Below are 13,150 nucleotides of genomic sequence, written 5' to 3'. Positions count from 1 at the left end.
CCTGCACCCACCTTTGGATCCTTTGGGCCGTGGGGCTGGGGAAAACAGGCTACCCCCCAAATCCCTGTGGGGATACTCTGCAGGGATACTACCCCTCCCCACCCCGGAGGACACCGTCTGGGAATCACATAGGCCTTGGCATCAGACCGGCCTGGCCAAGAGGTGGCTCTGTGGCTCGACGCCCTCACTTCTTACTTCTCTGGGCCTCCGTTTTCTCATCTATAAGATGGGCTGAACCACACCTGCCCCCATAGGACCGTTAAATAGCATCCACTGGGTTAAAACGTCTACCAGAGCACTGGTCAGGTATGATCAAGTCTCCTCTCTTCCTCCTTCGTCTTAAACCGATGAGCACAAAGGGAGACAGAAGCCAAAAAGACAAGTCGGCCCCCAAAAGGGCCCCCCCGGCCCCTGGGCCTTTTACAGGCCACGTCCTCCGCGTAGCCCCAGGGGTCCGAAGCCACCCAAGGCCCCTCCTCAAGGGACGGGGGTTACCGGGGCCGCCTGGTGCCAGGGCAGCTGCCGGGCCCGGCGTTCTCTGGACAGCTGTCCTCATCAAAGACCCAAAGTGCCGGGTCCTGAGGCCACAGCTCTGGGCCCAGCCTGCAAGTGGCCGTGGCAGAGAGGGCGGTCAGTGGGCAGAGTCCAGGGGCTCAGGCTCCAGCCGGGGAGCTGGGGGCTGCGGGGTTGACCTTGCGCCTTCCTGTATCATCAGCACGTCTCTCTCCTACAAGCACGTCTTCCTTTTGGGAGGCGAACGATGGTTCAAGATCACGTTTGGCATCGACAGCTGCTTTGCACACAGCCTCGCTCGCGTGCACATCACCACATCCTCTTGACGTCGTGGTGACCTGACGCAGCGGGTATAATTAACCCGCGTCTAAAACATGCATATTTAACAGGCATGCATATTCATGGCAGGAACAGTACAGTTTTTAAGGCCGAAAATAAAACACCGTCCACATGCCGCCGGTCTTCTCGTGTTTGGCCGTGTCCCCGGGCCCGGCAGCACGTTCCAGCGCCTCCCGGGATGTGACTCAAGCGTCACGGCGCCTCCCTCACGACGCGCCACGCGCACTTCCGCTGGCAGGCCGAGCAAGAGCCCGTCCCCCGCGCCCAGGCGGCCATGTGGTTGGGCCGGGAGGCGCCAGAATCTGGGAAGAACGCCTCCCGAATCATTAGCATCTTTCCCTTGCCTCTGCTCCATGGCCTGTTCTGGCCCCCGCCCTGGCAAGGCGGGCGCTCCTCGAACCGTCAGGGCCAGGAATCCCCCGGCACCTTCCGGAAGGTCCCCGTTCTCCAGATGGGGAAAGTGAGGCTCAGGGCTGTGGGCCGCACAGCCAGGCAGTGGCAGGACCTGGCCCAGGATTTAGATGACCTGTGCCCTCACCGGGGTCCCTCTGTCCCTCCTCCCCAGCTACACCAGCCCTTGTCCAAATGGCCCCTGCTCCTCTCCAGCCAGCTCCTTACAGGCACCTTTCCAGCCGGCAGCTCCTATTCATCCACCGGGGCTCAGGCCAGAACATCACCTCCTCCAGGAAGCCTTCCTCACCCTGGCTCAGCTACTTCCATAGCCTCCATAGTCCTGCTCTTTTCCATCCCCTTGCTTTTCCACTCGGTGTTCTAATGGTCTCTTCCCGGCCCTGTCTGTCCCTACCGTGAGATCTTGGAGGCCCGCCCAGCCCCCTTCACCTCCTGTGACCGCTGGCTGCCCGCATCTGTCTTACCGTAAAGGCTCTTTGTGAGCGCTGGGAGAAGGAAGGGGCGGACAAGTTCATTCACAAAGCACAGGCGCTCTGGTTAAGTCCACTGCTTTCCCGGCTTCTGCACCACCAGTGGCAGGAGGGAAGGGCCCCCTAAGCCCCAGCTGCCGCCAGTAAGACCGCTCACCCGTGCCCACAGCCTCCAGTCGGCCGGTTTTCAGCAGTCAGTCAGAGACTCAGGAATCCCACCCACCCTCGGCCCCCAAATCCACCCCAAAGGAGTCTGTGGCCGGCAAAGCAACCTTGTCCCATCGCCCCTGCACCCCCCACCCAGAGATATAAACTCCACGGGCCAGAACCTCCTGGGTGCCTCAAACAGCCTGGGATGCGACAAGTGCTCAGCAGGTACTGAGTGCACCTGCCTGGCTAATGCGCCCTCCTTCTCGCTCGCCTCCCCCTCCCCCAGTGCCCTGGGAGCTCGCCCGCCAACCCCTGGGGACCCTCACCGAGTCTGGGCAGCATGGAGCCAGGCCCCTGGAGGCGGGGGCTGCCAGCTTCTCTGAATGGGCTGAGTTCTTGTGCTGACGGACCCTCCCCCTGGAGGGGCTCTCAGAGAGATACCCTCTCCTCTGCACATCCAATCTCTCAGAGCGGCACCGGGGCCTCCCTGGAGAAGGAGGGTGCTTCCCACTCTGCGGATCTCAGCCGTCTCTCTTCTCCCTAGCAGGGACGGCTACGGGACTAGAGATGACCTTGCTCTGTGTGAACCAAGGGGTAGGGTCGGGGAGGTGAAGGGACAGGCAGCATATCTGGCTCAACGTGGCCATCAGGGCTGTGCAAACAAGCATTACAGGTAGTGAGCTACCTGTCACTGGAGGCATGCAAGCAAAGGCGAAGGGGCTGCAGAGGGCAACCCAGGAACAGCTTGAGCACTGAACTGCACACCTTCTAAGGACCTGCCCCGCCTGAGACGGGATTCAGCAGAGATCAAAGTCGGTTCCGCATAGATGTCGGTGGCAGAAAGGAGCTGGTACGTCCAAGTGGGAAGCACGGCCTCCTCCGTGGCTCCCTCTGTTCTGGGCAGGCACGCTGAGTATGCCCACGCCCTCGCTGTTCTGAAACACCGCGGTACGGACAGGTTCAAAGACGGAATCACGGAGTACTCAGAGCGCGCATCACTGCCTGAACAAAGCCGACCTCCAGCCTGAAGCGACACCTCTAATCTCCCAAGCCCTGACCGCTGCGGGCACCACAGGTAATTACAGAGCGGCCCCCGGCAGCCCGTCCCCGGCCACCGCCGGTCACCGGAACAAGGGCTGCAGTGACAACATCGCTCAGCCCGTGGGGCATCTCCTACCTTCAAAGGCGGGGGTCAGGGCGGAGGCCTGGGGGCCGGGGGCCAGGCGGCTGACAGTCAGGTCGCTTTCGGTGCCGCCCCTGTGGTTCAGCATGCAGGTATACACGGTCGAGCCTGGGGGCAAGAGAAAGACCCGGAGTGTGGGAGCCGCTCGGCACAGCCCGGCATGCACAAGTCTGGGTAACCGCTCGACGGGATGCCCTAGCGCAGGTGACCTCAAAAGGCGACGTCACCACGACCGGGCGGCCCAGAGCGGGAGGGGCAGGTCACCCAGCACTGCTGTTCCCGGAGGAGGAAGGGTCAAGAGTGGGGCTTCGGGGCGTCTGGGTGGCTCAGTCGGTCGAGCATCCGACTTCGGCTCAGGTCATGATCTTGTGGTTCGAGAGTTCGAGCCCCGCGTCGGGCTCTGTGCTGTCAGCTCAGAGCCTGGAGCTCCTTCGGATTCTGTGTCTCCCTCTCTCTGCCCCTCCCACACTCATGCTCTGTCTCTCTCGAAAATGAATAAAAATATTAAAAAAAAAAAAAAAAAAAGAGTGGGGCTTCTTTCTTCTTGAAACACCTTGGCCCGGGACGTGGATGCCCCCCATCCCAGCCTCCCATCCACCCACCCCCCACATGCCAGAAAGTTCTTAGGAGCAGGGTTCCTGTCTCGCTCACTCTGGTGCGCCCTTGCCTGCTGAGAAGAGGCTCCTGAGGTCTGTCCGCATAAACGACTATGTGGATGGATGGATGAAAGGGGGTGAACGGGAAGGTGGATGGAGGGGTGCTGGGGCGGGGTTGGGGGGAAGGGGGGTGTGGGGAAGGGGGAGGTTTAAGAGGAGCAGGTGGGGTGACTGCCGGAAAAATGGTGTCACGGGTTGAACTGTGTCCCTGAAATGACATGTTGACATCCCAACCCCGAGTTCCTGTGAACGTGAGCTTATTTGGAAACAGGGCTTTGCTATGTGATCATGTTAGGATGGCCATTACGGCGGGCTCCAATCCGGGATGCTGGTGTCCTTATGAGGAGAAGCAAACGCAGGGATGTGTGATGTCAAGGCAGGGGCGAGCTTAGTGCCCGCCCCCACCCCCTGGAGCCAGAGAGGCAGGAAGTGTCCCACCTCCGGTCTCAGAGACAGCACAGCCTTGCTACCACCTTGAGTCTGTGCTTGTAGCCTCTGGAATGATCAGACAACACGTTTCCATTGTTTAGGACCAGCCCGTTTACGGTGTTTTGTTACAGCAGCCCCAGGGAGCTAATACAGACGGGTGGGGGGCGGTGGGTAACGTAAAAGGAGATGAACATCCCAAATATTACATGGGACACACTTAGTAGGAAAACATCGTCCATTTTTGAGACTCAAATCTATCTGATCTTCCTGTATTTTTATTTAATTCTGGAAACCCTCTTTGGGGAGAGTGTTCCTGTGGGGAGTGCCCAAAGGGGCTCCACATTTACAGAGAGCCTCCTGCCTTGTATCCTTTCTGGAACAAAGTAAATGGAGAAGGGAGGGAGGGAGGAGGGAAAGAAAGGGCAGGGGGAGGGACAGTGGAAGGTGCTGGGGGCCTAGGGCCTGAGGTGTGGCAATGAGGGCAGAGAGATCTAGACGCAGGGGCCCAGGGCCAGCCAGGGGGCAGAGCCCTGAGCTGGAGAAGCCTAGAGGGGATAGAGCCAGCTTGCCGCCTGGTCTCAGCACCCAGGGCTGTGCCCAGGGAGTTCTTCCTGGCACCAAAGTGGGAGAGGGGCATGGCCCTCTGGAGGTCGTACCTGGGGGTCGGCTGACATCAGCAGAGAAGAGCCAGTCGGCAGCCTTCCTCGCATCCAAACCCACCAGGTAGAACTTTCCGAAGTAGGACATGTTGAACACAGCAGCGGCCCCTCTGCAGGCCAGACATTCCTTCTTGATCTGAAAAGTTCCAGGGAGGAAGGACGCCATGAGGGCTCTGAGCTATGCCTCCGCAGAGCACAGCGCGCTGGGCTCTCCCTGGCACACCTGCTCTGAGACTCCCTCCCCACTCCCAGCTGGGAACACAACTAAGACCACTCTTCAGAAGCACAGGGAATTATACCCCACAAAAGAAGACAACAGATTCAACAACATGTTCTTGGATGACAATGGAATTACATTAGAATCACAGCAGGAGGAAACTTGGGGAGTTTGCATATAAGTGACATTGAACAACACATCCCTGAATAACCAAAGAACCAAAGAAAACACTTGTGGGGGGAGGGTTGGGAAATACTTTGAGAAGGAGGGAAGGAAGGCAGGACCTTGCTCACAGAGACCTTACACCTGCAAATGCCTCCAAAGTTCTCAATCGATGCCTCAGCTTCCCACTTGGAGAAATTGGAAAAGAAGGGTGAATTAAACCAGAAGCAAGCAGAAGGAAAGACTTAATAAAGACTAGAATAGGATATAGAGGAAATGGAGAATAGAGAAATGGAGAAAATTGGCAAAAACAAAGCTGGTTCTTTGGAATGATCAACAAAAGTAGCAGACCGCCAGCTAGACTCACAGAGAAAATAAGACAGGAGACTCAAAGTACTAAAATCAGGAAGGAAAGAGGGGACATCACTACCAACCTTACGGCAGTAAAAGGATTGTAAGGGAAAACCATGCATAACCGCATGCCAGGGTGTGACATATGAAACGACACATTCCTAGAAAGACACAAGTTATTAAAACTGACTGAAGAAGAAGGGTTCCCCGGGTGGCTTGGGTGGTTGAGTGTACGACTTTGGCTCAGGTCATGATCTCACGGTCTGTGAGTTCGAGCCCCGTGTCGGGCTCTGTGCTGACAGCTCGGAGCCTGGAGCCTCCTTTGGATTCTGTCTCCCTCTCTCTCTGCCCCTCCCCTGCTCCTGCTTTGTCTTTCTCTGTCTCTCAAAAAAAAAAACAGTTAAAAAATAAAGAAAAGAAAATAATTCCACCTACATCATCAAAAAGAATTTAAAAATACCCACAAATTCAACAAAAGAAGTGTAAAACTTGTACTCTGAAAACTCAGCAATATTTTTGAAAGAAATTAAAGAAGGCCTGAACGAGTGGAAAGACATCCCATGTTTACAAAACGAAGACTTGATATTGCGAAGATGATGTGCTCTCCAAACGGATCCAGATTCAACACGATCGCCGTTAAAATCGCAGCGGGCTTCTTGGCAGAAATTGACAAACTGATCCTAAAATTCATATGGAAATGCAAGGGACCCAGAATAGTTAAAACCATCTTGAAAAAGAAAGACCAAGCCGGGAGACTCACGCTTCCTGATTTCAAAACTCACTACAAAACCATTGTAATCAAGACACTAACACAAGGATATGCATATAGATCACTGGAATGGGGTTGAGAGTCCAGAAATAAACCCGCACGTTTATGGTCACTGCTTTTCCACAAGGATGCCAAGGCCAGGCGAGGGGAAGCCACGGTCGTCAACACGTGGTGCCCGTGCAGCTGGACACACGCAGAGAAGGAGGCTGGGCCCCTACCTCACACCATACACGAACCATAGTCAAAGTGGGTCCCAGACCTAAGAGTAAGAGCTAAACTATACGATTCTTAGAAGAAAACATGGGAGTAAGTCTTTGTGGTCTTGGGTTAGGAAATGCCTTCTGAAATATGACCCCAGAAACACAAGCAACAAAAGAAACAATCCGTAAGTTGGATTTCACCAAAATCAAGCCCTTTTGTGCCGCCAACAACACCATCAAGAAAGGGAAAAGACAACCCACAGAATGGAAGGAAGTATCTGGAAGGCATAAATCTGATAAGAGACTTGTACCCAGCATATAACAGGAACTCTTATAACTCAGTACAAAGACCAGTAACCCAATTTAAATGAGCAAGGTGTCTGAATAGACATTTCTCCAAAGAAGATGCACGAATGGCCAGTAAGCACAAGGGAAGACGCTCACCATCATTAGCCAGTAGGGAAATGCAGCTCGAAACCCCAGTGAGATCCCACCTCACACCCACTAGGCTGGCTGGGATCAAAGAGACAGAATCACCAGTGGTGGCGAGGACTTGGGGAAGTCACAACCCTCACCCACTGTGCGTGGGAACGTAAAACAGTGCAGCCACTTTGGAAAACAGTCAGCAGATCCTCAAAACGTTAAGCATCGAGGTCCCACATGACCTAGCAACGCACCTGCTAGACATCTACCCAAGAGAAATGAAGACCTACGTGCACACAGAAACCCGTCGGGGCATGATCGCAGCGACGTTATTCCTAACAGGCAAAAAGCGGGGCCAGCTCGAATGTCCGGACACACTGCAGAGCATCCACGTGACTGAAAACTGCTCAGAAAAAGAAGTGATGAAGCACGGACACGCCCAAAAACGTGGATGGACCTTGAAACTACGGTGCCGAGCAAAGAAGCCAGTCACGGAAGACCGCACGTTGTAGGACTCCATTGATAGAAACGTCCCAGCAGGTAAAGCTCCAGGGACAGAAGGAGCTTTAGTGGCTGCCTGAGGGGAGGATGGGGTGGGAGAGGGTGGGGGATGGGGGTGACAGCTGGCAGGTCAGGGTTTCTCCTGGGGGTGGACAAAACGTTCTAACATCACATCGTGGTGACGGCTGCACGGGCCCAGGGGGACACTAAAAAACACCGCCGAATTGTGGCTCAGTCCATCAAGTGCCCGACTTCCGCTCAGGTTGCGATCTCACAGCTCGTGAGTTCGAGCCCCACATCGGGCTCTGTGCTGACAGCTCTGAGCCCAGATCCTACTTCTGATTCTCTCTCTCTCTCTCTCTCTCTCTCAAAAATAAACATTAAAAAAAATTTTAAAAAGCACCCAATTATACACTTTAAGTGGATGCATTGTGTGGTACGTGAATTCTATCTCAGTAAAGCCGTATTTTTTTTTTTTTTTTTTTTTTTACACACAAAGAACACAGCATGCCTGCTGGCCGGTAAACAGATGCCCCCGCCAGGCCCTCCAGGTCCCAAATTATCCATCCGTTTTTCTCCTCCGTCTTCTGTCCCGGAGCCACTGCATCTTTGTTTTACACACATCACCCAGCCACTGAGGGGAGGCCCCACCTTTGCTGCTCACTGAAGGAAAAATTGTGGCAGCAAAGCTACCCCTCGCCGAGCACTGGCTGTGCGTCGGGGACCTGTGTCACCTCCTCCACCCCGAGGTTCCAACACCACTTCCCACGAGGACGCTGCCCTCTGGGGCCCGGGGAGGGGACGCGCGGTCTGTTGTGGGCCAAGCGGCCAGAAGATCGCGGAGCCGTGCATCCGGCCCGTGCTGTCGCGGTGCCCCAACCCCCCCACCCCCAGCTCCGCGTGGGTGTATCGGTGTGAGCGGTGAGAGCATTTACACCGGGGAAACCGGCCAAGGCCCCAGTCGGGCTTTCCCGGGGGAGCTGGCACCCCGCCGGAGCCCCAGATGCCGCGACCCCACCGCTCTGCAGACACCGCTGTCCTCTGTGGGGCTCCCGCGACCCGTCAGGCGCTGCAGGACCTTCCCCGACACTGGGGCCGCAGAGCAAAACCCGACACGGTCTCCGGGCTGACTCTCGTCTCCCCGTCTCCCCGGGCTGGGGAGGCTGCCAATGCTGAGAACAAGTGTGTGTTTCATGCTTTGGGACTGTTCAGGCGCGTTTGCGGAGGCTGGATGAAGCCACCAAGCCAAGTTGGCATCCCCTCCGGGCTCCCACGTCCCCGAGGGCCAGACGTCCTGCAGGCCCTGGGAGCCGCGGGAGCCGAGGTGCCAGACTCGAGGCGGTGCCAGGGACCCCGGAGCTTGGGGACGCACGTGCCTCCTGCTTCCGCCGCCCAAGCCCCTCCCCCAGTGCCTTTACCACCAGAGCCAGCTTTGGGGGAAAGCACAGGAGGGAATGTTTCTTTCCCTTGGGGACCGGCTGCAGAATTTGTGAGGCCTGATGCAAAATGAAACCACGGGCCCCGGTTCCTAAAGTCTTAAGAGTTTCAAGGTGGCGACAGCGGAGCGTTAAGCCCCACTCAGGGCCCTTCTGAGCCAGGCCCTGGGTGACCTCACAGGCCGCACACCCAGGAAGCTGGCCGGCTGCCTTTTCCCCCGAGACAGTGCTTCCCAGGTGGCCCCGGGCTGGGCACCCACATCAGGGGGCAGCTGAGGCCTCTCTCGCTCTCTTGGGGCAGCCACGAGGCCACGGCTCAGCCCCGTTCTGCTGGGTGACCCCTTTGCAAAACGGCGGGGCCGCTCAGCGTGGAGGCTGGCATCGCTCTTTCTGCCGAAGCTGCCCTCAAGGGCACCTCTGCCCGGGGCAGACTGCGGGGGGCAGCCCGGCCCCAGGCCTCGTCACCCCCACCCCGGCGGGAGTCGGGCCCAGGCAGCCCGGCCGGGGCTCTGACCAGCCTCATCTGCCCACTTCTGGAGCCAGAGGGGCAGCGAGCAGACCCCAGACCACAGACCTCCTGCTCGTCCTCTGGAGGGACCCGTCTTGGGTCTGTGTGTCCTGAATCTACTCTGCGAGAGAGCCACCGACAGCAGCCCTAAGGAAGAGCTCGTCACTCACGCCTGTCACAGGAGCCTCAGAACAGATCCAGGGCAGGAGGGAAGGAGGCCCAGAGAGGGGCGGCCCCTGGCCTGCGGCCACACAGCCAGCCCCAGCCCCCACCGCCCGTGGCGAGGCCTCGGCACAGAGCGGGGCAGAGAGGAAGACATCACCGGCTTGCTCCTCAAAACTGAGTCAGCCCGAAACGGGGGGTGAACTGGATGCAGTCCACAGAGCCTCTGGCAGGACTCTCGGAGGGCCCCCGGGGGTCAGCCCTACCGGGAGCCCGACTTTCTCCTCCATGAGGGATGGGGGGTGGGGGGACTCAGCCACTGACCACGTCGTGGTGGGGCGGGAAGTCGAACGTGTACTCGTCCCCCAGCAGCCGGCCGTAGGCGTGGTCCTCGTGCATCCGGTTCCCGTAGGCCCCATAGTAGTCGTACCGCAGGACCTGGGAGGAGACACGCTCGTCACTGTGCCCCTTCCTCCCTCCTCCTGGTCCTTCCTTCCCTCCGCCCCCGCCCTACGCTCGCACGCGCACACACGTTCACAAGGGCGCACACGCGCACGCACACGGCTTGGCGGGCAGGGAGCCGGGTGGAGCAGATCTGGCCTCACCCGGCCGCCCTCGGGAGGGCTGTGCTGGGGGCACGGCCTGGGGGGGCGGTGAAGGGGTTCAGGCAGCCCACAAACCCTTGCGCAAATAACACCCTAACCGCCGTGGTGGTGGTGCGGCTGAGGGCCGGTGGGGAGGCTGGGCTGCGTCCGTTGGGGCCCAGAAGGATGGAGAAAAAGTGGGGTGTACTCGGGCTGGGGAGAGACGGGCGGGTCACCTGGGACCCCTGGGCCACCGTCAGGGCTTTCAACTCAAGGCCGAGGCAGCGGGATGAGACCCCGGAACCAGCTCTCTGAGGAAGAGGGTGACGGAGCTGGGGGCCGGATGGCACTGTCATGGCAGTCAGGACCGAGCCCTGCTCCGGGTGCCTCAAGCTTCTAGGCAGGGAGATCCTTTCTACAGACGAGAAACTGAGGCAGAGAGATGAAAACTCGCCTGATGTCACAGGCCTGGCACAGGCCTTGCGGCACGTGGGCCCCAGAGGCTGGCTCCTCGACCGCCACTGGCCGTGGCCTGTCCTGCCCTCTGTCAGCGGCTCTGAGATGCCCACATGCCACTGGGCCCTTCCCCAGCCCTGCCCCTACTGAGGGAGCCAGTCAACTGTCCCTCCCCAGCACGGCCAGACTTGCCCAGCCTCTTTTCACAGGTGAGAGGGCACAGAGCCTGCCCATCTCCGGACCAAGGGAATGTTCCCGATCCCTGATCCAGGGTCCTCTCCTCGCCCAGGGGCCAGGGGCTTCCTGGGAGAGGCCAGCTGGGACACGGAGGGCTTTGCAGGGGGCCGTTCGAGCCCCACCCTGTCCTGGTGGCTCCAGCCTCTCAGCCTCCTGGGGACAGGCTGCTCCCCCTGGTGGTCTTAGAGAGCCCACTCTTGCCTAACGATGCCCTGGGACCCGCCTTGGGCCCCGAGTTGCTATGGAGATGGGAGGTGGTTGCCCTGGAAGGGGACTGGTAAATTACAGCAGCAGAAGAGGGGTTTTAATTTGCATAAATCCGGATCAAATTCTGTCCCCGCCCGCTCAGGGGACCCCAGCCCACGAGTTTCACAAGCAGGCTGGTTGGGTTCTTCTCTGACAACCTGGGCCCGTGGGAGGCACTGGGGGAGTTGGGGAGCCCCCAGGAGGGCACCCAGAGGCCGGGAGGCTGTGAAATCCCAAGTTACAAACCAACACGGAATGCATAATTTTGTGCTAAATGCTCCTACGAACATAAAATAACGGTGGCATTTGCCAAAAATATATGAGCAAAATTATGGGAAGATGTGCTAATTTCTCTGGCACGGCGGGGGAGTCTTGCGCGCGGCCCCCTCACTGTGGAACACCAGCTTTCCCGGGGGCCCCGGGCTTATCTGGGCCTTGGAAGGCCTGGCTGCTGTGGGTGGTGAGTGACGGCCCTGGGGACATCTGCAGAGGACGGGCCCCGTGCTCACGGGCACATCTACAGGGGGCTCAGCCTTCCCGCCCGCAAGGTGACTCACCCACCCCGCGGGCCCCACCTCGGGTGGTGTGGACGGGAGTGGGGGTGGGCTAGGCCCGGGTGGCCACTCACCGGAGCTGTGCCTTTCGGGGTGAACCATCCCGGCCGCTCCCAGCCCTGTCGCTCCTGGAAGAAGCAGCCTCGGGCCAGTAGTTCCTGGGTAGGGGTGGGGAACCAGCACCCTTCAGGCCCGGCCAGACACCCCCCCGCCTCCCGCCATGCAGGGTAGTGAGTGACCGGATTCCCCCCAAGGGGATACACCCCAAGGAGCAGAGGGCAAAGAGGTCCTGAGGCTCGGAGCCAGGACCCAAGCCCAGGCTGCAACTCCTACCCCAGAGCCCCACCCCCAGCCCCAAATTCCTGCTTGAAGCCCTAACGCCCCCAGTGTGACCGAATATGGAGGCGAGGCCTTCAAAGAGGCGATTAGGGAGGAATGAGGTCATGGGGTGGGGCCCTGATCCCAGGACAGGGGGACCCAGGGGACCCAGGGAGAAGGCAGGCTTCCAGACAGCTAGGGAGGGGGCCCCAGCTGGAGCCGCTCAGCGTCCAGACCTGGGAGCAAGGAATTTCTTATGGCTTCTCCCCCCCCCCCCCCCCCCCCCCCCCCCCCGCACCCCCGGTCTGTGCTATTGTTCCAGCGGGAGCAGGCTGACCCCGCGCGAGACCCGGCGATCCCCCTCCCAGGTGCACCCCTGAGAGAACAGGGAGGAAGCAGGTCTCTGCACACCCAAGTTCACAGCCGCCAGCAGCTGGAAACAACGGTGCCCACCGACCGATGAAAACAGACGAACACGCCTGGTGGACCCACACGGTGCAGCGAGACTGGGCCTTAAAACGCAACCGAGCTCCGACCTGTGCCGCACCACAGACCAGCCTCAAACACAACACACCTGTGACCTTCTCTCGTGACCCTTCACGACCCACTTACATCAAGCGCCCAGAGGAGGCGAATCCCCGGACGGGAAACAGATCAGTGGCCTTTCTAGGCTGGGGAGAATGAGGGATCACTGCTTCGTGGGCACAGGGTTTCCTTTCGGGGTGATGAAAACGTTCTGGCACCAGAGAGTGGTGAGGGACGCACAGGACCGTGAATGTACTTCATCTCCCCGAGTCGTAGGCTTTAAGAACGGCTAAAATGGCAAGTTTTATGTGCTGTGTGCTTCAGCGCAATACGAAAACGTAACGGACTGAGTTCGCTTCCTGGGCCCGGTCTGCACGTGCCCGCGTGTGGGGACCTGCCACACAGCAGCAAGCAATCCTCCGACCCCGGCAGGATGTCCCAGAAGCCAACGCAACTCTGACACTGTCTCCCCGAGGACGGCATCAGATGCCCCAGGCTGGGGACTCAGTCCCACGAGGCTGCCCCCATCTCCTACTCGAGTCCCTCCAGGTTACCTAGACTGGTGACCGACCGGCTATAGAGCAGGCCCCCTCCTCGGGCTGGATGCATTTGTCCGAGCCGCTCACAAGGCTCAGAGAAACGTTTTACCCACTGCGTGGCTGGTGTTTCTGGAAGGTTATAGCTCAGGGAC

The 13,150-nt window shown here is 58.9% G+C and overlaps 1 protein-coding gene across 6 annotated transcripts in view; it reads right to left on the bottom strand.

Moving 5' to 3' along the window:
* Positions 1 to 13,150, bottom strand: part of SARDH (sarcosine dehydrogenase) — a 61,452-nt gene that overhangs the window by 24,895 nt on the left and 23,407 nt on the right. For 5 of the 6 annotated variants that reach the window (XR_006195680.1, XM_042911961.1, XM_042911963.1 and 2 more), the window contains 4 exons: positions 11,691 to 11,774; positions 9,864 to 9,977; positions 4,808 to 4,946; positions 3,061 to 3,174 (listed from right to left, as the gene is read on the bottom strand). Coding sequence is in view for 5 of the 6 variants with exons in the window: in XM_042911961.1 (XP_042767895.1) it covers positions 3,061 to 3,174; positions 4,808 to 4,946; positions 9,864 to 9,977; positions 11,691 to 11,774 (451 nt within the window). In the remaining variant the exon portion in view is untranslated. The remainder of the gene's footprint in view (positions 1 to 3,060; positions 3,175 to 4,807; positions 4,947 to 9,863; positions 9,978 to 11,690; positions 11,775 to 13,150) is intronic. The other variant, XM_042911966.1, reaches the window with a different exon arrangement.

The sequence above is a fragment of the Panthera leo genome, chromosome D4 (assembly GCF_018350215.1).
Source record: "Panthera leo isolate Ple1 chromosome D4, P.leo_Ple1_pat1.1, whole genome shotgun sequence".
Lineage (NCBI taxonomy): Eukaryota > Metazoa > Chordata > Mammalia > Carnivora > Felidae > Panthera > Panthera leo.
The sequence above is the reverse complement of the archived record's forward strand: the minus strand, read 5'-3'. Positions and strand labels throughout refer to the sequence as shown.